The sequence below is a fragment of the Petromyzon marinus genome, unplaced genomic scaffold (assembly GCF_048934315.1).
Source record: "Petromyzon marinus isolate PM22_M1 ecotype Great Lakes invasive population unplaced genomic scaffold, UKy_Petmar_22M1.pri1.0 PM_Scaffold_176, whole genome shotgun sequence".
NCBI lineage: Eukaryota > Metazoa > Chordata > Hyperoartia > Petromyzontiformes > Petromyzontidae > Petromyzon > Petromyzon marinus.
In genome coordinates this window covers 111,451-137,703 of record NW_027423142.1, presented here as the reverse complement: position 1 = coordinate 137,703, position 26,253 = coordinate 111,451, and the positions used below count along the sequence as shown (strand labels likewise).

The 26,253-nt window shown below is 52.9% G+C and overlaps 1 protein-coding gene across 1 annotated transcript; it reads left to right on the top strand.

Annotated features, from left to right (window-relative positions):
* LOC116957207 (uncharacterized) lies at positions 1-24,825 on the top strand (the record flags this gene model as incomplete). The annotated part of the gene is made up of 3 exons (XM_076063741.1): positions 1-2,175; positions 17,499-17,580; positions 18,097-24,825. A coding segment is annotated over one exon (1,101 nt), but the record flags the coding sequence as incomplete, so codon positions are not given.
* Between the last annotated feature and the right edge of the window lie 1,428 nt (positions 24,826-26,253).

Below are 26,253 nucleotides of genomic sequence, written 5' to 3'. Positions count from 1 at the left end.
GTTGGTGGTGGTGATGATGATGGTGGTGGTGGTGATGGTGATGATGATGGTGGTGGTGATGATGGTGGTGATGGTGGTGGTGATGATGATGGTGGTGGTGGTGATGATGGTGGTGATGGTGGTGGTGATGATGGTGGTGATGGTGGTGATGATGGTGTTGCTGCTGATGGTGGTGATGGTGGTGATGGTGCTGATGATGATGGTGTTGATGATGATGATGCTCGTGCTGATGGTGATGACGTTGATGATGCTGATTATGATGGTGCTGATGATGATGCTGATGGTGATGATGGTGCTGATGATGATGGTGCTGATGATGATGGTGCTGATGATGATGCTGATGGTGATGATGGTACTGATGATGATGGTGCTGATGATGATGGTGCTGTTGCTGCTGCTGATAAACATGATGACAGACGAGAGAGACACACACATAGAGACACACAGACAGACACAGAGAGAGACAGACAGAGTGACAAACAGACAGAGGGAAAGACAGACAGACAGAGAGAGAGACAGACAGAGAGACACAGAGAGACACAGACAGAGAGAGAGACAGACAGAAAGACAGACAGAGAGACAGACAGAGAGACAGACAGACAGAGAGACAGACAGAGCGACAGGACAGACAGAGAGACACAGACAGAGAGACAGAGAGACACAGACAGAGAGACAGACAGAGACAGAGAGAGACTGACAGAGAGACACAGACAGACAGAGAGAGACAGACAGAGAGAGACAGACAGAGAGACAGACAGAGACAGAGTGAGAGAGACAGAGAGAGACAGCAGAGAGACACAGACAGACAGAGAGAGACAGACAGAGAGAGACAGACTGAGAGAGAGAGACAGACAGAGATACAGACAGAGAGACACAGACAGAGAGACACAGACAGAGAGACAGAGAGACACAGACAGAGAGACACAGACAGAGAGACACAGACAGAGAGACAGACAGAGAGACAGAGAGACACAGACAGAGAGACACAGACAGAGAGACACAGACAGAGAGAGAGACACAGACAGAGAGACACAGACAGAGAGAGAGACACACAGACATAGAGACACATACAGAGAGAGACACAGACAGAGACACACATAGAGACACAGACACAGACAGAGAGACACAGACAGAGAGAGAGACACAGACAGAGAGACACAGACACAGAGAGAGAGACACAGACAGAGAGTAACAGACAGAGAGAGACACACAGACAGAGAGACAGAGAGACACAGACAGAGAGACACAGACAGAGAGATACAGATAGAGAGACAGACAGAGAGACACAGAGAGACACATACAGAGAGAGACACAGACAGAGAGACACAGACAGAGAGAGACAGACAGGGAGACACAGACAGAGAGACACAGACAGAGAGACAGACAGAGAGACACTGACAGAGAGAGACACAGACAGAGAGACAGACAGACAGAGAGACAGACAGGGAGACACAGACAGAGAGACACAGACATAGAGACACAGAGAGAGAGACACAGACAAGGAGACAGACAGAGAGACACAGAGAGAGACACACACAGACAAAGAGACACAGACAAAGAGACACAGAGAGAGACACACAGACAGAGAGACACAGACAGAGAGATACAGATAGAGAGACACAGAGAGAGAGACACAGACAGAGAGACACAGAGAGCGAGAGAGACACACACAGACAGAGAGACACAGACAGAGAGATACAGAGAGAGAGACACAGACAGACATGATATCTCTACCTTGCGTGTTCTTCTCTCTCTCTCTGTCTCTCAGTCTATCACCACCGTGGTTTATCCACTGTTGGATGAAGATCACTGTGGTGATGGTGGTGATGATGATGATGAGGATGTCTCTGATCCAAGTGATCCTCGATCACTCTCGTACAGCTATTTGCCATTCTGGATTTAAACATGAAAAAAAAATCATTCGCCTTCCTCATTTATCAAAGTCTCTTTAATTAAGTTGGGCATTCTAAAGCCTCTTAGCCGCCCTTTTTTATTGTTATTTCGCGTATTTATTGTGTTGTTGCGTGTTGTTGTGTGTGTGTGTTCTCCGTTGCTGGCAAATGATTTAGAAGCAGCGTGAAGCAGAATTCGCGGACTAATCCATCGTATTCGTGTGGCAACATTGTGAGTGTACGGGGAGTTGAGATTACGCGGGGATCTGAGAGGTACCCTGAGGTGAGAGTCCCTGGGTTCGAGCCCTGGGTCTGGGTGTCTCTCTGTGGGGTTCACGATGGCCGTGTCGGAGACACTGAGAGTCTGGGTTCGAGCCCTGGGTCTGGGTGTCTCTCTCTCTCTCTCTCTGTGGGGTTCACGATGGCCGTGTCGGAGACACTGAGAGCCTGGGTTCGAGCCCTGGGTCTGGGTGTCTCTCTCTCTCAGGGGGTTCACGATGGCCGTGTCAGAGACACTGAGAGTCTGGGTTCGAGCCCTGGGTCTGGGTGTCTCTCTCTCTCTCTGTGGGGTTCACGATGGCCGTGTCGGAGACACTGAGAGTCATGGGTTCGAGCCCTGGGTCTGGGTGTCTCTCTCTCTCTGTGGGGTTCACGATGGCCGTGTCGGAGACACTGAGAGCCTGGGTTCGAGCCCTGGGTCTGGGTGTCTCTCTCTCTCTCTCTGTGGGGTTCACGATGTCCGTGTCGGAGACACTGAGAGTCTGGGTTCGAGCCCTGGGTCTGGGTATCTCTCTGTCTCTGTGGGGTTCACGATGTCCGTGTCGGAGACACTGAGAGTCTGGGTTCGAGCCCTGGGTCTGGGTGTCTCTCTCTCTCTCTGTGGGGTTCACGATGTCCCTGTCGGAGACACTGAGAGTCTGGGTTCGAGCCCTGGGTCTGGGTGTCTCTCTCTGTCTCTCTCACCCAGGGCAGTGTTCACTGTGTTCTGTTTGCGGCTCAACGGGGAGGTCTTTGTGTCCTTCCCGTTTCGCACCACCACCACCACCACGTTGATACTCATTCAGCAGTGGATACACCACGGCGCTGATGATTCGACTGAGAGACAGACAGAGGACACACACACGTGGATTAGAGACATCGTCAGCACCACGTTGATCGTCATCTAGCAGTGAATAGACCACGGCTACTGCTGATGCTACTGCTGATGATGCTGCTACTACTGGTGATGACACTGCTGCTGCTGCTGATGATGATGCTGCTGCTACTGATGATGCTGCTGCTGCTACTGATGATGCTGCTGCTGCTACTGATGATGCTGCTGCTGCTACTGATGATGCTGCTGCTACTGCTGATGACACTGCTGCTACTGATGCGACTGCTGATGACACTGCTGCTACTGCTGATGACACTGCTGCTACTGATGCTACTGCTGATGACACTCCCTGCTACTGATGACACTGCTGATGATGATGATGCCGCTGCTACTGCTACTGATGATGCTGCTGCTACTGCTGATGACACTGCTGCTACTGATGCGACTGCTGATGACACTGCTGCTACTGCTGATGACACTGCTGCTACTGATGCTACTGCTGGTATTAATGCCGCTGATGCTGCTGCTGAAGCTGCTGCTACTGATGACACTGCTGATGATGATGCTGTTGCTACTACTGCTGATGATGATGCTGCTGCTGATGATAATGCTGCTGCTACTGCTGCTGCTGATGATAATGCTGCTGCTACTGCTGCTGCTGATGATGCTGCTGCTACTACTACTGATGATGCTGCTGCTACTGCTGCTGATGATGCTGCTACTGCTACTGCTGATGCTGCTGCTGCAACTGATGCTGCTGCTACTGCTGATGCTGCTGCTGCTACTGATGATGATGCTACTGATGATGCTGCTCCTGCTGATGATGCTGCTGCTGCTACTGATGATGATGCTACTACTGCTCATCATGATGCTGCTGCTGATGATGCTGCTGCTACTACTGCTGATGATGCTGCTGCTACTACCGCTGATGATGCTGCTGCTGATGATGCTGCTGCTGATGATGCTGATGATGCTGATGCTGCTGCTGCTATTGCTGCTGATGATTCTGCTGCTGCAACTGATGCTGCTGCTACTGCTGATGCTGCTACTGATGATGATGCTACTGATGATGCTGCTGCTACTGATGATGATGCTACTACTGCTCATCATGATGCTGCTGATGATGATGCTGCTGCTACTACTGTGATGATGCTGCTGCTACTACCGCTAATGATGCTGCCGCTGATGATGCTGCTGCTGATGATGCTGATGATGATGATGCTGCTGATGCTACTACTGCTGATCATGATGCTGCTGCTGATGATGCTGCTACTGATAATGATGCTGCTACTGCTGATGATTATGCTGCTGCTGCTACTGCTGATGATGATACTACTACTGCTGCTGCTGATGTTGTTAGGCTGTACTCAAAGTGATTGGATGGGATGTGGTGGAATTGCGGGTGGGGGTAGAGACTCTGCAGGGCAATTGTGTTCCACCAGCGGCCCTTTTAATTAAATTAGCGCAGAAAGTCGTTCATCAGCGAGACTCGCAGAGAGAGAGAGAGAGCTCATCATTAGCTGTGTGCAGAGAGAGGGGAGAGTGAGGAGAGTGGGGAGAGAGTGGGGGGAGAGTGGGGGGAGAGTGGGGAGAGAGTGGGGAGAGAGAGAGGAGAGAGTGTGGAGAGAGTGGGGAGAGAGTGGGGGAGAGTGGGGAGAGAGTGGGGAGAGAGTGGGAGAGAGAGAGAGTGGGGGGAGAGTGGGGAGAGAGTGGGGAGAGAGAGAGAGGGGAGAGTGGGGGGAGAGAGTGTGGAGAGAGTGGGGAGAGAGTGGGGAGAGAGAGAGAGTGGGGGAGAGAGTGGGGAGAAAGTGGGGGAGAGTGGGGAGAGAGTGGGGAGAGAGTGGGGAGAGAGAGAGAGGGGAGAGTGGGGAGAGAGTGGGGAGAGAGAGAGAGTGGGGAGAGAGAGAGTGGGGAGAGAGAGAGTGGGGAGAGTGGGGGGAGTGGGGAGAGTGGGGGAGAGAGAGAGGGGAGAGTGGGGAGAGAGTGGGGAGAGAGAGAGTGGGGAGAGAGTGGGGAGAGTGGGGAGAGATAGGGGAGAGTGGGGGAGAGTGGGGAGAGAGTGGGGAGAGAGTGGGGAGAGAGTGGGGGAGAGTGGGGAGAGTGCGGAGAGAGTGGGGATAGAGTGGGGAGAGAGAGAGAGGGGAGAGTGGGGGAGAGAGTGGGGAGAGAGAGAGTGGGGAGAGAGAGAGTGGGGAGAGAGTGGGAGAGATAGGGGAGAGTGGGGGAGAGTGGGGAGAGAGTGGGGAGAGAGAGGTGAGAGTGGGGAGAGAGTGGGGGAGAGTGGGGAGAGAGTGGGGGGAGAGTGGGGAGAGATAGGGGAGAGTGGGGGGAGAGTGGGGAGAGAGTGGGGAGAGAGTGGGGAGAGAGAGAGATGGAGAGTGGGGAGAGAGTGGGGGAGAGTGGGGAGAGAGTGGGGGGAGAGTGGGGAGAGATAGGGGAGAGTGGGGGAGAGTGCAGAGAGGAGAGAGAGGGGAGAGTGGGGAGAGAGTGGGAGAGAGAGAGAGGGGAGAGTGGGGGGAGAGTGGGGGGAGAGAGAGAGAGAGAGTGGGGGGAGAGAGTGGGGGGGAGAGTGGGAGAGAGTGGGGAGAGAGTGGGGAGAGAGAGAGGGGAGAGTGGGGAGAGAGTGGGAGAGAGAGAGAGTGGGGAGAGAGAGAGAGTGGGGGAGAGTGGGGAGAGATAGGGGAGAGTGGGGGAGAGTGGGAGAGAGTGGGGAGAGAGTGGGGAGAGAGAGAGGTGAGAGGGAGAGAGAGTGGGGGGAGAGTGAGGAGGAGAGTGGGGGAGAGTGGGGAGAGATAGCGGGAGAGTGGGGGGAGAGTGGGGAGAGAGTGGGAGAGAGTGGGGAGAGAGTGGGGAGAGAGAGAGAGAGAGGGAGAGTGGGGAGAGAGTGGGGAGAGAGAGAGAGTGGGGAGAGAGAGAGTGGGGAGAGTGGGGAGAGATAGGGGAGATGGGGGAGAGTGGAGAGAGAGTGGGGAGAGAGTGGGGAGAGAGAGAGAGGGAGGTGAGAGTGTGGGAGAGAGTGGGGGGAGAGTAGACAGAGAGTGGGGGGGAGAGTGGGGAGAGATAGGGGAGAGTGGGGGGAGAGGGGAGAGAGTGGGGGGAGAGTGGGGGAGAGTGCAGAGAGAGAAGGGAGAGTGGGAGAGATTGGGGAGAGACTGGGGAGACAGTGGGGGGAGAGTGGGGGAGAGAGAGAGAGGGGAGAGTGGGGAGAGAGTGGGGGGAAGAGTTGGATAGTGGGGAGAGTGGGGGGGAGAGTGCAGAGAGAGAGAGGGGAGAGTGGGGAGAGATTTGGGGAGAGAGTGGGGAGAGAGTGGGGGAGAGTGGGGGGAGAGTGGGGAGAGAGTGGGGAGACAGAGAGAGAGAGGGGAGAGTGGTGAGAGAGTGGGGGGAGAGTGCAGAGAGAGAGGGGAGAGTGGGGAGAGAGTGGGGGGAGAGTGCAGAGAGATGGGGAGAGTGCAGAGAGAGAGGGGGGAGAGAGTGAGGGGGAGAGTGGGGAGAGAGTGGGGAGAGTGGGGAGAGAGAGGGGGGAGAGAGAGGTGGGGGAGATTGGAGAGAGTGGGGAGAGTGGGGAGAGAGTCGGGGGAGAGTGGGGAGAGAGAGAGAGAGGGGAGAGAGTGGGGAGAGAGTGGGGGAGAGTGGGGGAGAGTGGGGGGAGAGAGGGGAGAGTGGGGGGAGAGTGGGGAGAGGGGAGAAAGAGATACACGGAGAGAGAGACACGGGGAGAGAGAAAATTTTTTTGTGTTGGGTCTTTCATTAAAAAGGGGGGGGTGTACATAAAGCAATAATTAAAAAACGAAATGAATGAACGGAGCAAAGTGCCGACTACACCGAGCATCTTCTTGTTTCCTCTGCATTGTAAAAAAAGAGAGACACGGGGAGAGAGAGACACGGGAAGAGAGACACGGGGAGAGAGAGACACGGGGAGAGAGAGAGACACGGGGAGAGAAAGACACGGGGAGAGAGAGACACGGGGAGAGAGTGACACGGGGAGAGAGAGACACGGGGAGAGAGAGACACGGGGAGAGAGGACACGGGGAGAGAGAAAGACACGGGGAGAGAGAGACACGGGGAGAGAGAGACACGGAGAGAGAGAGAGAGACGGGGAGAGAGAGACACGGGGAGAGAGAGAGACACGGGGAGAGAGAGACACGGAGGAGAGAGAGCCACGGGGAGAGAGAGACACGGGGAGAGAGAAACACGGGGAGAGAGAGACACGGGGAGAGAGAGAAACACGGGGAGAGAAGACACGGGGAGAGAGATACACGGGGAGAGAGTGACACGGGGAGAGAGAGCCACGGGGAGAGAGAGACACGGGAGAGAGAGACACGGGGAGAGAGAAAGACACGGGGAGAGAGAGACACGGGGAGAGAGAGACACGGAGAGAGAGAGAGAGAGACACGGGGAGAGAGAGACACGGGAGAGAGAGATACACGGGGAGAGAGAGACACGAGGAGAGAGAGCCACGGGGAGAGAGAGACACGGGGAGAGAGAAACACGGGGAGAGAGAGACACGGGGAGAGAGAGAAACACGGGGAGAGAGAGAGACACGGGGAGAGAGAGAGACACGGGGAGAGAGAGACACGGGGAGAGAGACATGGGGAGAGAGAGACACGGGGAGAGAGAGACACGGGGAGAGAGAGAGACACGGGGAGAGAGAGACACGGGGAGAGAGAGACACGGGGAGAGAGAGACACGGGGAGAGAGAGAGAGACACAGAGAGAGACACGGGGAGAGAGAGACACGGGGAGAGAGAGACACGGGGGGAGAGAGAGAGACACGGGGAGAGAGAGACACGGGGAGAGAGAGAGAGACACGGCGGGGAGACACGGGGGAGAGAGAAGAGACACGGGGAAGAGAGGGACTACGAGGAGAGAGAGACACGGGGAGAGAGAGACACGGGGGAGAGAGACACGGGGAGAGAGAGACACGGGGAGAGAGAGACACGGGGAAGAGAGAGACACGGGGAGAGAGAGACACGGGGAGAGAGAGACACGGGGGAGAGAGAGACACGGGGAGGAGAGACACGGGAGAGAGAGAGACACGGGGAGAGAGAGACACGGGGAGAGAGAGACACGGGGAGAGAGAGAACACGGGGAGAGAGAGACACGGGGAGAGAGAAAGACACGGGGAGAGAGAGACACGGGGAGAGAGAGACACGGGGAGAGAGAGACACGGGGAGAGAGAGACACGGGGAGAGAGAGAGACACGGGGAGAGAGAGACACGGGGGAGAGAGAGAGACACGGGGAGAGAGAGACACGGGGAGAGAGAACACGGGGAGAGAGAGACACGGGGAGAGAGAGAAACACGGGGAGAGAGAGAGACACGGGGAGAGAGAGAGACACGGGGAGAGAGAGACACGGGGAGAGAGACATGGGGAGAGAGAGACACGGGGAGAGAGAGACACGGGAGAGAGAGACACGGGGAGAGAGAGACACGGGGAGAGAGAGAGACACGGGGAGAGAGAGACACGGGGAGAGAGAGAGAGACACAGAGAGAGACACGGGGGAGAGAGAGACACGGGGAGAGAGAGACACGGGGGAGAGAGAGACACGGGGAGAGAGAGACACGGGGAGAGAGAGAGACACGGGGAGAGAGAGACACGGGGAGAGAGAGAGAGACACGGGGAGAGAGGGACACGGGGAGAGAGAGACACGGGGAGAGAGAGACACGGGGAGAGAGAGACACGGGGAGAGAGGGACACGGGGAGAGAGAGAGACGGGGAGAGAGAGACACGGGGAGAGAGAGAGACACGGGGAGAGAGAGAGACACGAGAGAGAGAGCCACGGGGAGAGAGAGACACGGGGAGAGAGAAACACGGGGAGAGAGAGACACGGGGAGAGAGAGAAACACGGGGAGAGAAAGACACGGGGAGAGAGAGACACGGGGAGAGAGTGACACGGGGAGAGAGAGACACGGGGAGAGAGAGACACGGGGAGAGAGAGACACGGGGAGAGAGAAAGACACGGGGAGAGAGAGACACGGGGAGAGAGAGACACGGAGAGAGAGAGAGACACGGGGAGAGAGAGACACGGGGAGAGAGAGAGACACGGGGAGAGAGAGACACGAGGAGAGAGAGCCACGGGGAGAGAGAGACACGGGGAGAGAGAAACACGGGGAGAGAGAGACACGGGGAGAGAGAGAAACACGGGGAGAGAGAGAGACACGGGGAGAGAGAGAGACACGGGGAGAGAGAGACACGGGGAGAGAGACATGGGAGAGAGAGACACGGGGAGAGAGAGACACGGGGAGAGAGAGAGACACGGGGAGAGAGAGACACGGGGAGAGAGAGACACGGGGAGAGAGAGACACGGGGAGAGAGAGAGAGACACAGAGAGAGACACGGGGAGAGAGAGACACGGGGAGAGAGAGACACGGGGGGAGAGAGAGAGACACGGGGAGAGAGAGACACGGGGAGAGAGAGAGACACGGGGAGAGAGAGACACGGGGAGAGAGAGAGAGACACGGGGAGAGAGGGACACGGGGAGAGAGAGACACGGGGGAGAGAGAGACACGGGGAGAGAGAGACACGGGAAGAGAGAGACAAGGGGGGAGAGAGACACGGGGAGTGAGAGTGACACGGAGAGAGAGAGACACGGGGAGAGAGAGACACGGGGAGAGAGGGACATGGGGAGAGAGAGACACGGAGAGAGAGACACGGGGAGAGAGAGACACGGGGAGAGAGAGAGACACGGGGAGAGAGAGACACGGGGAGAGAGACACGGGGAGAGAGACACGGGGAGAGAGGGACACGGGGAGAGAGAGAGACATGGGGAGAGAGAGAGACACGGGGAGAGAGAGACACGGGGAGAGAGAGACACGGGGAGAGAGAGAGACACGGGGAGAGAGAGAGACATGGGGAGAGAGAGACACGGGGAGAGAGGGACACGGGGAGAGAGAGACACGGGGAGAGAGAGACACGGGAGAGAGAGACACGGGGGAGAGAAACACAGGGAGAGAGAGACACGGGGAGAGAGAGAGAGACACGGGGAGAGAGACACGGGGAGAGAGAGAGACACGGTGAGAGAGGGACACGGGGAGAGAGAGACACGGGGAGAGAGAGACACGGGGAGAGAGAGACACGGGGATAGAGGGACATGGGGAGAGAGAGACACGGGGAGATAGAGACACGGGGAGAGAGAGACACGGGGAGAGAGAGATACACGGCGAGAGAGAGACACGGGGAGAGAGAGACACGGGGAGAGAGAGAGACACGGGGAGAGAGAGACACGGGGAGAGAGACATGGGGAGAGAGAGACACGGGGAGAGAGAGACACGGGGAGAGAGAGAGACACGGGGAGAGAGAGACACGGGTTGAGAGAGACACGGGGAGAGAGAGAGACACGGGGAGAGAGAGAGAGACATGGGGAGAGAGAGAGACACGGCGAGAGAGAGAGACACGGGGAGAGAGAGACACGGGGAGAGAGAGACACGGGAAGAGAGAGACACGGGGAGAGAGAGACACGGGGGAGAGAGAGACACGGGGAGAGAGGGACACGGGGAGAGAGAGACACGGCGAGAGAGAGACACGGGGAGAGAGAGACACGGGGAGAGAGAGACACGGGGTGAGAGAGACACGGGGAGAGAGAGAGACACGGGGAGAGGGAGACACGGGGAGAGAGGGACACGGGGAGAGAGAGACATGGGGAGAGAGAGACACGGGGAAAGAGAGACACGGGGAGAGAGAGAGAGACATGGGGAGAGAGAGAGAGACACGGCGAGAGAGAGACACGGGGAGAGAGAGACACGGGGAGAGAGAGACACGGGAAGAGAGAGACACGGGGAGAGAGAGACACGGGGAGAGAGAGACACGGGGAGAGAGAGACACGGGGAGAGAGGGACACGGGGAGAGAGAGACACGGGGAGAGAGACACGGGGAGAGAGAGACACGGGGAGAGAGAGACACGGGGAGATAGAGACACGGGGAGAGAGAGACACGGGGAGAGAGGGACACGGGGAGAGAGAGACACGGGGAGAGAGATACACGGGGAGAGAGAGAGACACGGGGAGAGAGAGAGACATGGGGAGAGAGAGACACGGCGAGAGAGAGACACGGGGAGAGAGAGACACGGGAAGAGAGAGACATGGGGAGAGAGAGACACGGGGAGTGAGAGTGACACGGAGAGAGAGACACGCGGAGTGAGAGTGACACGGAGAGAGAGACACGGGGAGAGAGAGACACGGGGAAAGAGAGACACGGGGAGAGAGAGAGAGACATGGGGAGAGAGAGAGAGACACGGCGAGAGAGAGACACGGGGAGAGAGAGACACGGGGAGAGAGAGACACGGGAAGAGAGAGACACGGGGAGAGAGAGACACGGGGAGAGAGAGACACGGGGAGAGAGAGACACGGGGAGAGAGGGACACGGGGAGAGAGAGACACGGGGAGAGAGACACGGGGAGAGAGAGACACGGGGAGAGAGAGACACGGGGAGATAGAGACACGGGGAGAGAGAGACACGGGGAGAGAGGGACACGGGGAGAGAGAGACACGGGAAGAGAGAGACATGGGGAGAGAGAGACACGGGGAGAGAGAGAGACACGGGGAGAGGGAGACACGGGGAGAGAGGGACACGGGGAGAGAGAGACATGGGGAGAGAGAGACACGGGGAAAGAGAGACACGGGGAGAGAGAGAGAGACATGGGGAGAGAGAGAGAGACACGGCGAGAGAGAGACACGGGGAGAGAGAGACACGGGGAGAGAGAGACACGGGAAGAGAGAGACACGGGGAGAGAGAGACACGGGGAGAGAGAGACACGGGGAGAGAGAGACACGGGGAGAGAGGGACACGGGGAGAGAGAAACACGGGGAGAGAGATACACGGGGAGAGAGAGAGACACCGGGAGAGAGAGAGACACGGGGTGAGAGAGACACGGGGAGAGAGAGACACGGGGAGAGAGACACGGGGAGAGAGAGACACGGGGAGAGAGAGAGACATGGGGAGAGAGAGAGACACGGGGAGAGAGAGACACGGGGAGAGAGGGACACGGGGAGAGAGAGACACGGGGAGAGAGAGACACGGGGAGAGAGAGACACGGTGAGAGAGAGACACGGGGAGAGAGACACGGAGAGTGAGAGTGACACGGGGAGAGAGACACGGGGAGAGAGAGACACGGGGAGAGAGAGACACGGGGAGAGAGAGAGACACGGAGAGTGAGAGTGACACGGAGAGAGAGACACGGGGAGAGAGAGACACGGGGAGAGAGAGACACGGGGAGAGAGAGACACGGGCGGAGAAGGACACTGGGAGAGAGAGACACGGAGAGAGAGACACGGGGAGAGAGAGACACGGGGAGAGAGAGACACGGAGAGAGAGAGAGACACGGTGAGACCGTGATACGGAGAGAGAGACACTGGGAGAGAGAGAGACACGGGGAGAGAGAGACATGGGGAGAGAGAGACACGGGGAGAAAAAATAATAATTGTTGGGTCTTTCATTTAAAAGGGGGGGAGGGGGTGTTACATAAAGCAAAGCATTAAAAAAAAACAAAAAAACCGAAATGATGAACGGAGCAAAGTGCCGACTACACCGAGCATCTTGTTTCCTCTGATCGTAAAAAAGAGAGTGGGGGGTAGAGAGAGATGAGAGAGAGGGGAGAGAGGGAAGAGAGGGGAGAGTGTCCACCTACCAACACCCCCTACAGCCCTGTTAGAGGCTACACGGGGAATCTTTGTCTGTGTATAGGCGCTGCTACTCGCTAACAGCACTTGCCCCGACAGTCTGTTAGAGGCTACACGGGGGATCTTTGTCTGTGTATAGGTGCTGCTACTCGCTACTAACAGCACTTGCCCCTACAGCCTGTTAGAGGCTACACGGGGGATCTTTGTCTGTGTATAGGCGCTGCTACTCGCTACTACTAACAGCACTTGCCCCTACAGCCTGTTAGAGGCTACACGGGGGATCTTTGTCTGTGTATAGGCGCTGCTACTCGCTAACAGCACTTGCCCCTGCAGTCTGCTATAGGCTACACGGGGGATCGTTGTCTGTGTATAGGCGCACTTGCCCCAGCAGTCTGCTAGAGGCTACACGGGGGATCTTTGTCCGTGTATAGGCGCTGCTACTCGCTACCACTAGCCCCTAACAGACTGTTGGGGCAAGTGCTGTTAGCGAGTAGCAGCGCCTATACACAGACAAAGATCCCCCGTGTAGCCTCTAACAGACTGTTGGGGCAAGTGCTGTTAGTAGTGTAGGGGTGCTATGGGGGGGAGTGAACACATGGCACGGGTAGGTTGTGGTTCACCCCAACACATTGGTGGCTACAACAACGTCCGCTAAGGCTCCACACCCCCTGTGGGTATAAAGTGCACGGGGGGTGGGGTGTGGGAGGGAGCCAGGGAGCTCGGGGCAGAGCGTTGGGCCCCGAGGCTGAAGCAACCGGTGAAGAAAGAAGGCCAGCTGGGATAGACCCTGGGACTCCTGTGACCGCTGCCCTTCGCAGGGCCGGTACAGCAAGCCAGTGGCGCGGCCCCAGAGCCCCCAGAGGCCCCAGAGGCCCCAGCGCCCCAGGAGTCCTTCTTCTAAGGGCCTGTCCGGTCGGCGAGGTGTGCCGAGATTTGTGCCCTAACCAGGGCCAGATGATCTGATGGCCTCCCTTAGAGCCCTACCCGGAGGGACTGGGAGCCTAGAGCTTAGGCTTTAGAGAGCCCTGGGTGTGTGTGTGTTCCTGAGTTGTACGGGTGGAGGGACCGCTACCCCTTTTCTAGTGTAACCCTTGCTAAGGTTTAAATAAAGAGTGCTGCTTCTACTCCGCCGTCTCCGTGTCCTGGAACCCACTACAGTAGTAGTAGTGGCGAGTAGCAGCAGCGCCTATACACAGACAAAGATCCCCCGTGTAGCCTCTAACAGACTGCTGGGGCAAGTGCTGTTAGTAGTAGCGAGTAGCAGCGCCTATACACAGACAAAGATCCCCCGTGTAGCCTCTAACAGGCTGTAGGGGCAAGTGCTGTTAGTAGCAGCGAGTAGCAGCGCCTATACACAGACAAAGATCCCCCGTGTAGCCTCTAACAGACTGCTGGGGCAAGTGCTGTTAGTAGTAGCAGCAGCACCTATACACAGACAAAGGTCTCCCGTGTAGCCTCTAACAGACTGTAGGGGCAAGTGCTGTTAGTAGTAGCAGCAGCACCTATACACAGACAAAGATCCCCCGTGTAGCCTCTAGCAGACTGTTGGGGCAAGTGCTGTTAGTTGCAGCGAGTAGCAGCGCCTATACACAGACAAAGATCCCCCGTGTAGCCTCTAACACACTGCAGGGGCAAGTGCTGTTAGTAGTAGCGAGTAGCAGCAGCACCTATACACAGACAAAGATCCCCCGTGTAGCCTCTAACAGACTGCAGGGGCAAGTGCTGTTAGTAGTAGCGAGTAGCAGCGCCTATACACAGACAAAGATCCCCTGTGTAGCCTCTAACAGACTGTAGGGGCAAGTGCTGTTAGTAGTAGCGAGTAACAGCGCCTATACACAGACAAAGATCCCCTGTGTAGCCTCTAACAGACTGCTGGGGCAAGTGCGCCTATACACAGACAAAGATCCCCCGTGTAACCTCTAACACACTGCAGGGGCAAGTGCTGTTAGTAGTAGCGAGTAGCAGCAGCACCTATACACAGACAAAGATCCCCCGTGTAGCCTCTAACAGACTGCAGGGGCAAGTGCTGTTAGTAGTAGCGAGTAGCAGCAGCACCTATACACAGACAAAGATCCCCCGTGTAGCCTTTAGCAGACTGTTGGGGCAAGTGCTGTTAGTAGTAGCGAGTAGCAGCGCCTATACACAGACAAAGATCCCCCGTGTAGCCTCTAACACACTGCAGGGGCAAGTGCTGTTAGTAGTAGCGAGTAGCAGCGCCTATACACAGACAAAGATCCCCCGTGTAGCCTCTAACAGACTGCAGGGGCAAGTGCTGTTAGTAGTAGCGAGTAGCAGCGCCTATACACAGACAAAGATCCCCCGTGTAACCTCTAACAGACTGTAGGGGCAAGTGCTGTTAGTAGTAGCGAGTAGCAGCAGCACCTATACACAGACAAAGATCCCCCGTGTAGCCTCTAACAGACTGCTGGGGGTGTTGGCGGGTGACAATTTTCCCCTCTCTGCCTCTCCCCAACTCTCACCCCACTCTCTCCCGTTGCTCTTCCATCTCTCCCCACCCTCTCCTCTCTCTCCCCATCTCTCTCTAACTCTCTCCCCAACTCTCACCCCATCTCTCTCCCCATCTCTCTCTAACTCTCTCCCCAACTCTCACCCCACTCTCTCCCCATCTCTCTCTAACTCTCTCCCCTCTCTCACCCCACTCTCTCCCACCCCACTCTCTCCCCATCTCTCTCTAACTCTCTCCCCAACTCTCACCCCACTCTCTCCCCATCTCTCTCCCCATCTCTCTCCCCAACTCTCACCCCACTCTCTCCCCATCTCTCTCTAACCCTCTCCCCTCTCTCACCCCACTCTCTCCCACCCCACTCTCTCCCCATCTCTCTCTAACTCTCTCCCCAACTCTCACCCCACTCTCTCCCCATCTCTCTCCCCATCTCTCTCTAACTCTCTCCCCAACTCTCACCCCACTCTCTCCCCTTCTCTCTCCCCATCTCTCTCTAACTCTCTCCCCAACTCTCACCCCACTCTCTCCCCATCTCTCTCCCCATCTCTCTCTAACTCTCTCCCCAACTCTCACCCCACTCTCTCCCCTTCTCTCTCCCCATCTCTCTCTAACTCTCTCCCCAACTCTCACCCCACTCTCTCCCCTTACTCTTCCACCTCTCCCCACCCTCTCCTCTCTCTCCCCAACTCCACCCCCCACCTCCCTCTCTATCTTTCTCTGCACACTCACCCCCACTTCCCTCGTGATCTATTATTATTATTATTATTTTCTACCTACGTGACTTTACCGAAATAACTCAAGGGTACAAAGAGTGGAAGTTTTAAAAGTTTGGGGGGGGGCATATCCGGTCGTCGCGACCTTTAAAATGTTTATTTAACCCCCCCCCTCGATCAGCTAGGGCGGTGCGGTGGGCGAGTGGTCAGTTAGCCCCCCCGGGGAAGACAAAGGCGGCCGTGGAGAGGGTGACGTTGGGGCGGGAGGAGGGGTGCCCGTGAGAATTGAACCACTGCTTAACACGATTTTTGCTCCTGGGTAGTAAGCGTCATTTTACAATTGCTTATGCCTAATAAGTATATATAGATTTTTTTATTTAAAAAAAACCGTCTATTATTCGCCACATGCACGCAACGTTTTCAAATTGACAAAAAAAATGAACATTTCAAAACGTTCGCTGCCCCGCTCACAAAAGCAAAGTTTTGCGGATATTAATAATCGCTTTCTGGAGTTTTAAGGTATAAGCAATTGGAAAATAACACCTCCTAAACCAAGGCACCAACAAATTTACGCGACATTGGAATATATTTGATTGTTACACAGTGAATTATAGTAATAGGTTTTAGCCTTTTAACTGGCACAAAAAACTGACACCTTTATTCAAGGCATCGTGTTTGCAATAACCACAACACAAGCAGTCAAAATGCAAACAAAAGAGACAACTCTGATAATAATATTGGCACTGTCCTTGAATTTGATTGGTCCACACCCGAGACGGCTTTTCTTAGAGCCCTTAAGTCTCCACTGGTGTTGGACCAGAAGACGCCAAACGGCGTACAACTCAAAAACCAGCGCACTATCAGAGTATTGAGGGCTCGGGGTGAGCATTTACATTATGAGACCTCCTTTGCCAGTAACAACATATAGAAATAGTTTTTACCCTTTTAACTGGCACAAAAAACTGACACCTTTATTCAAGGCATCGTGTTTGCAATAACCACAACACAAGCAGTCAAAATGCAAACAAAAAAAGACAACTCTGATAGTGATATTGGCACTGTCCTTGAATTGGATTGGTCCACACCAGAGACGGCTTTTCTTAGAGTCCTTAGTCTTCACTGGTGTTGGACCGGAAGACGCCAAAAGGCGTACAACTCAAAAACCAGCGCACTATCAGAGTATTGAGGGCTCGGGGTAAGCCGCTTACATTATGAGACCTCCTTTGCCAGTAACAAAATATAGTAATAGGTTTTTACCCCTTTGATCTGGCACAAAAACTGACACCTTTATTCAAGGGCAATGAGCATGCAGATGTTGTTGCAAACATAACAAGTGGTGGGTTTATCCTTTGGGGCCGTCCATAAATGACGTCACGATTTTTGACCGCCTCCCTCCCCCCATCGTCACACGAAGTCACAAAAAGTCAGACACCCCCACCCCCCTCAAATATGACGTCACAAAAAAATTAAAACACGCGTCAAATCGCTTTAAACTGTTAGCCATTGGAGCGCGTACTTAATGTGGCGCTGCACTCTGATGTTGCGGGTAGAAAACATTTATCAAAAAGTCCATTTAATCAAGCGGAGCGTGTTGTCTACATTTATTTCAAGTTGCGCGTTCTGATGTGACGTCACATTTCTCAAAACACCCACCACCAACTCGTCACCAATCGTCACCAATGTCTCACCCCCCCCCCCACCCCAACCCCAATCCCCCTAGGTGCGTGACGTCATTTATGGGCGCCCCCTTTCTCTTGAAGTTTGCGTTGAAGATGTTCAAACGCCACGACGGGAATCTCATTGTGAGGCCATCAGCAAGCGTCTGCATCAACCACACACACGCACACACACGCACGGCGCTGGTGTAGTGTTATATAATATATATTTTATATATTTATATATAAACTTCTTTGTGAAGCACGCACTTCTTCGATTCATTCGGTAAAGTCACCACCACTTAGACTGAGAATAAAATAATAAAAAATAACACGATAAAATTCTCACGACGTTTCGGTCACAAACGCAAGCGGCCGTACTCTTGAGTTGTGGCCGAAACGTCGTGAGAATTTTAACGTGTTATTTTTATTATTTTTATTCTCATTCTACGTGGGTGGTGACTTTACCCAAAGAACCAAAGCAGATGAATCCTTGCAGTCACGAAAGCTTTGAGTCGAAATTTAAGTGGAACGTGTTGTCCATATTTATTTATAAAGTTGCGCAATTTTGATGTGACGTCACATTTCTCAAACCTCCCCCCCACCACCTCCTCCTCGTCACAAATCGTCACCAATGTCTGACCCCGCCCCCCCCTCCCCTAGGTGCGTGACGTCATTTATGGACGGCCCCTAAGGCAGTGACTTGCCCTACCCCCGCCTACGCATCTTCGTTCACAGCATAGTTTAATTTCATAGTTGTTTCATTTATGTTGGTATATCCCTGTGAGCCACTCGGCTCTTGAATCGGGTGCGACCGCTTCAAACAAAAAAAAACTAAAACATGAACAAGAAAAAAACATCTTAGAGTGATATCCTTTGGTTCTCTCGGTAAGGTCACGTAGAGAATGAGAATAAAATAATAAAATAACACGATAAAATTCTCACGACGTTTCGGCCACAAAGCAAGCGGACGTTTGTGGCCGAAACGTCGTGAGAATTTTATCGTGTTATTTTATTATTTTTATTCTCATTCTACGTGGGTGGTGACTTTACCGAAAGAACCAAAGAAGATGAATCCTTGCAGTCACGAAAGCTTTAAATAGAAGCACGCACTGTTTATTACATTCCCTTCTGCACAGTCCCTAACACACACACACACAATGGGGTATACGGTCCCATTAGCCGATGCCTAAGGATAGTTCCATAGTTTAGTTTCCATAGTTTCATTTATGTTGGTATAGCCCTGTGGGCCATTCGGCTCTTGAATCGGGTGCAACCACAACAAACTAAAACACGAACAAGAAAAAACATCTTAAAGTGACTACGTGTTGACTGTGCAAACAGAAAATCCAGGAAAAAAACATCAAAATATTCCTGAAATAGCACCGTACACCAACGCTGTGTGCTAAAAATCCCAGTGGGATGCAAGTCAAAATAACAACAACAACCACAAGAAAACTAAGATTAAGGCCACCAGTCTAACTCCGTACTACAATAAACAAAAACATGGCCAAACCCCCCCCCCCCCAAAAAAAAACGTTTTCGAAATCACCAAAAATAAAAGCCATAAATGCATTGTAACACTGATCGTAGGGACTGCGACCGAATTTTTTTAACAATAAACGTACGTAAATAAATTATAACACCAAAATCTAGAGCCATAATTTAAGGCCACTGAATAAGCAGTGGCAGCTAGGGGTTGTACAACTCCTCTAGAGCAGTTGAGGAGGTGTGGCCTACGGACTCGGCGGGACCACTCTGCTGCTGCTGCTGACTCGTTCAAACATCAGACGCCGGGAGTGTTGTGCTGCTAGCTATGGCTACAGGTTTTTGTCACACGTGTTTTATATATACATCTCGTTTATTGTCAAATTTAAAATCGCAGTCGCTACGATTGCTGTTGTTACATTGTTTTCATAGCTTTGTGTTGGCGGTTAATCTAAATTGTCTTATGGCTACTCATTGCTTTTTTTTCGGTAAAGTAACGCATGTAGAAATACATTAAAATTATATAAAAACAAAAAAGCAATCACGACGTTTTAATATAATTTTAATGTATTTCTACATACGTGACTTTACCGAAAAAAACCAATGAGTAATTTTATGCAGTCACGAAAGCTTTAACACTTTATTGTCTTATGGTTGTTTGTTGTTGTTGTTGGCTTGCACCACGTGGATTTTTGCACGCGGCGTTTTAATAAGGTTTTTTTTTTCGTGTGTGTGTTTTATATTTGCCGGTTTATCCCAGGATGTTTCTGTCGCGCGCCGTCGCTTTAAGATATTTCTCTGTTCAAATTTTTGTTTGTTACGGTTGCACTCGACACAAGAGCCGCATGGCTCACAGGGCTGTACCTAATAAATGAAACTTGAAACTTGAAACTCATGAGTCGCCCGCTAACCTCAGCGTCCTCCGGCTGGAACCTAGGGGAGGCTAGCGAGACCCACCGCTGGCTAGGTGGGACCCCGACCACTGGTCACGCTGAGCCTTAGCCCTTAGAAGGGGCTGGAAGGCTTGGTCCAGGGTCCTGACTATCCAGGACCTATGCTGACCCACCGCTGGCTAGGTGGGACCCCGACCACTGGTCACGCTGAGCCTTAGCCCTTAGAAAGGGGGATGGAAGGCTTGGTCCAGGGTCCTGACTATCCAGGACCTATGCTGACCCACGGCTGGCTAGGTGAGTTCCCGACCACTGGTCACGCTGAGCCTTAGCCCTTAGAAAGTGGCTGGAAGGCTGAGACCCAGAGTCCTGACTGTCCAGGACCTATGCTGACCCACCGCTGGCTAGGTGGGACCCCGACCACTGGTCACGCTGAGCCGTAGCGCTTAGAAAGAGCTGGAAGGCTGGGACCAGGGTCCTGACTATCCAGGACCTATGCTGACCCACTGCTGGCTAGGTGGGACCCCGACCACTGGTCACGCTGAGCCTTAGCCCTTAGAAGGGGCTGGAAGGCTTGGTCCAGGGTCCTGACTATCCAGGACCTATGCTGACCCACCGCTGGCTAGGTGGGATCCGGACCACTGGTCACGCTGAGCCTTAGCGCTTAGAAAGAGCTGGAAGGCTTGGTCCAGGGTCCTGACTATCCAGGACCTATGCTGACCCACCGCTGGCTAGGTGGGACCCCGACCACTGGTAACGCTGAGCCTTAGCCCTTAGAAAGTGGCTGGAAGGCTGAGACCCTGGGTCCTGACTATCCAGGACCTATGCTGACCCACCGCTGGCTAGGTGGGACCCCGACCACTGATCACGCTGAGCCTTAGCCCTTAGAAGGGGCTGGAAGGCTTGGTCCAGGGTCCTGACGATCCAGGACCTATGCTGACCCACCGCTGGCTAGGTGGGATCCCGACCACTGGTCACGCTGAGCCTTAGCGCTTAGAAAGAGCTGGAAGGCTTGGTCCAGGGTCCTGACTATCCAGGACCTATGCTGACCCACCGCTGGCTAGGTGGGACCCCGACCACTGGTAACGCTGAGCCTTAGCCCTTAGAAGGGGCTGGAAGGCTTGGTCCAGGGTCCTGACTATCCAGGACCTATGCTGACCCACTGCTGGCTACGTGGGACCCTGACCACTGGTCACGCTGAGCCTTAGCCCTTAGAAAGGGGGATGGAAGGCTTGGTCCAGGGTCCTGACTATCCAGGACCTATGCTGACCCACCGCTGGCTAGGTGGGACCCCGACCACTGTTCACGCTGAGCCTTAGCCCTTAGAAGGGGCTGGAAGGCTGGGACCAGGGTCCTGACTATCTTCAGCCCGGGGCTTTCGGTCTTCGTGTGGGGGGAGGACTGAGCACGCGCTCCCAGCGCTCGTCCTTTTATTACCGGTTTGTGGCTGGCTCTGTCCAATCCCATGCTCCCACGTGGAACCTCCTGATTGGTCCTTCCCAATCCGTTGGTTTGGATCCTCTTCACCTTATATGACCCCCCTGGCCGTCTGTCGCAGCGAGGTAACGCTGCATCGCCCCCTGATACATAGCGGCACCGCAGGTTACGGAAAAGCGAGCAGCTACCATCTCTACACTTGTGGTGAACATTCAAACACACGGTGGCTCTGGCAACAATGATAATGCAATAATCTTCGGTCCTATCGGTAAAGTTACGTAGGTATAAAATGAATTAAATATTTTCCTACCTACGTGACTTTGCCGAAAGAACCAAAGAGTATGGATTCATGCAGTCACGAAAGCTTCAAATCAATAATAATTATAATGATATTCTTAGTTCTTTCGGTAAAGTCACGTTGAAGGGAAACAATAAAATAATAAAATATATAAACCAATAAAAATTCTCACGACGTTTCGACCATAACACAAACGGTCGTCTTCAGGTGTGTTGGTTTGCATAAATTTATTTTTAAACGGTGCATTAATTTATTTATAAAAAAAACGTTAGCGCCACGCACAGCGATTTGGCAGTTTATTTAGGACTAGTCCATCTATATCCTGAAAAGAGGAGGGGGAAGACGAATTTTTTTTTTAGTGTTATGGTCGAAACGTCGTGAGAATTTTTATTGTTTTATATGTATTTTATTATTTTGTTGTTTCCCTTCAACGTGACTTTACCGAAAGAACTAAGGATATGAATTACTGCAGTCACGAAAGCTTTAAATCAAAATAATAATGATGTTATAGGCATCGTCTTTGAAGCTGTTTGGCCTACACCAGATTGGTCTTTGTAGTGAGGAGTTTATGGGTCTCTGTGTAGTGGTGAGTCTATGGGTCTCTGTGTAGTGGTGAGTCTATGGGTCTCTGTGTAGTGGTGAGTCTATGGGTCTCTGTGTAGTGGTGAGTCTATGGGTCTCTGTGTAGTGGTGAGTCTACGGGTCTCTGTGTAGTGGTGAGTCTAGGGTCTATGTGTAGTGGTGAGTCTATGGGTCTCTATGTAGTAATGAGTCTATGGGTCTCTGTGTAGTGATGAGTCTATGGGTCTCTGTGTAGTGATGCGTCTATGGGTCTCTGTGTAGTGATTAGTCTATGGGTCTCTGTGTAGTGATGCGTCTATGGGTCTCTGTGTAGTGATTAGTCTATGGGTCTCTGTGTAGTGATGAGTCTATGGGTCTCTGTGTAGTGTTGAGTCTATGGGTCTCTGTGTAGTGGTGAGTCTTTGAGTCTCTGTGTAGTAATGAGTCTATGGGTCTCTGTGTAGTGATGAGTCTATGGGTCTCTGTGTAGTGACGAGTCTATGGGTCTCTGTGTGATGAATCTATGGGTCTCTGTGTAGTAGTGAGTTTATGGGTCTCTGTGTAGTGATGAGTGTATGGGTCTCTGTGTAGCGGTGAGTCTATGGGTCTCTGTATAGTGATGAGTCTATGGGTCTCTGTGTAGTGATGAGTCTATGGGTCTCCGTGTAGTGGTGAGTATATGGGTCTCTGTGTAGTGGTGGGTCTATGGGTCTCTGTGCAGTGGTGAGTATATTGGTTTCTGTGTGGTGATGCGTATATGGGTCTCTGTGTAGTGATGAGTCTATGGGTCTCCGTGTAGTGGTGAGTCTATGGGTCTCTGTGTAGTAATGAGTCTATGGGTCTCTGTGTAGTAATGAGTCTATGGGTCTCTGTGTAGGGATGAGTCTATGGGTCTCTGTGTAGTGATGTGTCTATGGGTCTTTGTGTGATGGGTCTATGGGTCTCTGTGTAGTGATGTGTCTATGGGTCTTTGTGTGATGGGTCTATGGGTCTCTGTGCATTAATGAGCCTATGGGTCTCTGTGTAGTAATGAGTCTATGGGTCTCTGTGTAGTGATGAGTCTATGGGTCTCTGTGTAGTAATGCGTCTAAGGGTATCTGTGTAGTAATGAGTCTATGGGTCTCTGTGTAGTGATGAGTCTATGGGTCTCTGTGTAGTGATGAGTCTATGGGTCTCTGTGTAGTGATTAGTCTATGGGTCTCTGTGTAGTGATGAGTCTATGGGTTTCTGTGTTGTGATGAGTTTATGGGTCTCTGTGTAGTCATGGGTCTATGGGGCTCTGTGCAGTGATGAGTCTATGGGTATCTGTGTAGTGATGAGTCTATGGGTCTCTGTGTAGTGTTGAGTCTACGGGTCTCTGTGTAGTGGTGAGTCTAGCGGTCTATGTGTAGTGGTGAGTCTACGGGTCTCTGTGTAGTGGTGAGTCTAGGGGTCTATGTGTAGTGGTGAGTCTATGGGTCTCTGTGTAGTGATGAGTCTATGGGTCTCTGTGTAGTGTTGAGTCTACGGGTCTCTTTGTAGTGGTGAGTCTAGGGGTATATGTGTAGTGGTGAGTATATGGGTCTCTGTATAGTGATGAGTCTATGGGTCTCTGTGTAGTAATGATTCTATGGGATTCTGTGTAGTAACGATTCTATGGGTCTCTTTGTAGTGATGAGTCTATGGGTCTTTGTGTGATGAGTCTATGGGTCTCTGTGTAGTGATGAGTCTATGGGTCTCTGTGTAGTGATGAATCTATGGGTCTCTGTGTAGTGATGAGTCTATGGGTCTCTGTGTAGTGGTGAGTCTATGGGTCTCTGTGTAGTGATGGGTCTATGGGTCTCTGTGTAGTGATGAGTCTATGGGTCTCTGTGTAGTGGTGAGTCTATGGGTATCTGTGTAGTGATGGGTCTATGGGTCTCTATGTAGTAATGAGTCTATGGGTCTCTGTGTAGTAATGAGTCTATGGGTCTCTGTGGAATGATGGGTCTATGGGTGTCTGTGTAGTGGTGAGTCTATGGATCTCTGTGTAGTAATGAGTCTATGGGTCTCTGTGTAGTGATGAGTCTATCGGTCTCTGTGTAGTGATGAGTGTATGGGTCTCTGTATAGTGGTGAGTCTATGAGTCTCTGTGTAGTAATGAGTCTATGGGTCTCTGTGAAGTGATGGCTCTATGGGTCTCTGTGTAGTGATGAATCTATGGGTCTCTGTGTAGTGATGAGTCTATGGGTCTCTGTGTAGTAATGAGTCTATGGGTCTCTGTGGAGTGATGGGTCTATGGGTTTCTGTGTAGTGGTGAGTCTATGGGTCTCTGTGTAGTAATGAGTCTATGGGTATCTGTGTAGTGATGAGTCTATGGGTCTCTGTGTAGTGATGAGTCTATGGGTCTCTGTGCAGTGGTGAGTCTATGGGTCTCTGTGTAGTGATGGCTCTATGGGTCTCTGTGCAGTGATGAGTCTATGGGTCTCTGTGAAGCACAACATCAACAACAACAACAACCACGTAAACAACAACATCTCTGCTGCGGTACAGGAGAGAGAGAGAGAGACAGTGCAAGGAGAGCTCAGTGGAGAATTTACAAAGTGGCGGCAACATTTAAGGTGTAAATAGGAGAAAACGCCAAAAAATTAATTAATGAAAAATGAATAATGAATACGTGTGCGTTGTTTTTATATGTTGCGTGTGTAAATAACTCACGCGCAAGAAGACCTCATTAAAACACATAAACGTGCGTATTTATTCGATTTATACGAAAGCATTACTGTGTGTGTGTGTACGTGTGTGTGTGTAAGTGTGTATGTGCGTGTGTGTGAACGTGCGTGTGTACGTGTATGTGTGTGTGCGTGTGTGTGTACGTCTATGTGTGTGTGCGCGTGTGGGCGTGTGTGTGTACGTGTGTGTGTGTGCACGTGTGTGCGTGTGTGTGTACGTGTGTATGTGTATGGTGAGTCTGTGTGTGCGTGTGTACGTGTGTGTGCACGTTTGTGTGTGTATGTAGGTGTGTAGGTGTGTGTGTAGATGTGTGTGTGTGTAGGTGTGTGTGTGTAGGTGTGTGTGTGTAGGTGTGTGTGTACGTGTGTACGTGTGTGTGTGCACGTGTGTGCGTGTGTGTACGTGTGTATGTGCGTGTGCGTGAACGTGCGTGTGTGTGTGTGCGTGTGTGTGTACGTCTATGTGTGTGTGCGCGTGTGGGCGTGTGTGTGTACGTGTGTGTGTGCACGTGTGTGCGTGTGTGTACGTGTGTATGTGCGTGTGCGTGTGTGTGAACGTGCGTGTGTGTGTGTGCGTGTGTGTGTACGTCTATGTGTGTGTGCGCGTGTGGGCGTGTGTGTGTACGTGTGTGTGTGCACGTGTGTGCGTGTGTGTGTACGTGTGTATGTGTATGGTGAGTCTGTGTGTGCGTGTGTGTGTGTGCCTGCGTGTGTGTGTATGTGTGTGTTTGTGCACGTGTGTGCATGTGTGTGCACGTGTGTGCCTGTCTGTGTGCGTGTGTGTGTGTGTGCCTGCGTGTGTGCATGTGTGTGCACGTGTGTGTGTGTGTATGGTGAGTCTGTGTGTGCGTGTGTGCCTGCGTGTGTGTGTGCACGTGTGTGTGTGTGTATGGTGAGTCTGTGTGTGCGTGTGTGGTGTGTCTGTGTGCGTGTGTGTGTGTGCCTGCGTGTGTGTACGTGTGTGCACGTGTGTGTGTATGGTGAGTCTGTGTGTGCGTGTGTGCCTGCGTGTGTGTGCGCGTGTGTGTGCGTGTGTGATCGTGTGTGTGTACGCGTGTATGTGTATGGTGAGTCTGTGTGTGCGTTTGTGCTTGTGTGTGTGTGTACGTGTGTGTACGTGTGTGCACGTGTGTGTGTATGGTGAGTCTGTGTGTGTGCCTGCGTGGGTGTGTATGTTGAGTCTGTGTGTGTGTGCCTGCGTGTGTGTGTGTGTATGTGTGTGTTTGTGCACGTGTGTGCATGTGTGTGCACGTGTGTGCATGTCTGTGTGCGTGTGTGTGTACGTGTGTATGTGTATGGTGAGTCTGTGTGTGCGTGTGTGTTTGCCTGCGTGTGTGTGTATGTGTGTGTGTGTATGGTGAGTCTGTGTGTGCGTGTGTGTCTGTGTGCGTGTGTGTGTGTGCCTGCGTGTGTGTACGTGTGTGCACGTGTGTGTGTATGGTGAGTCTGTGTGTGC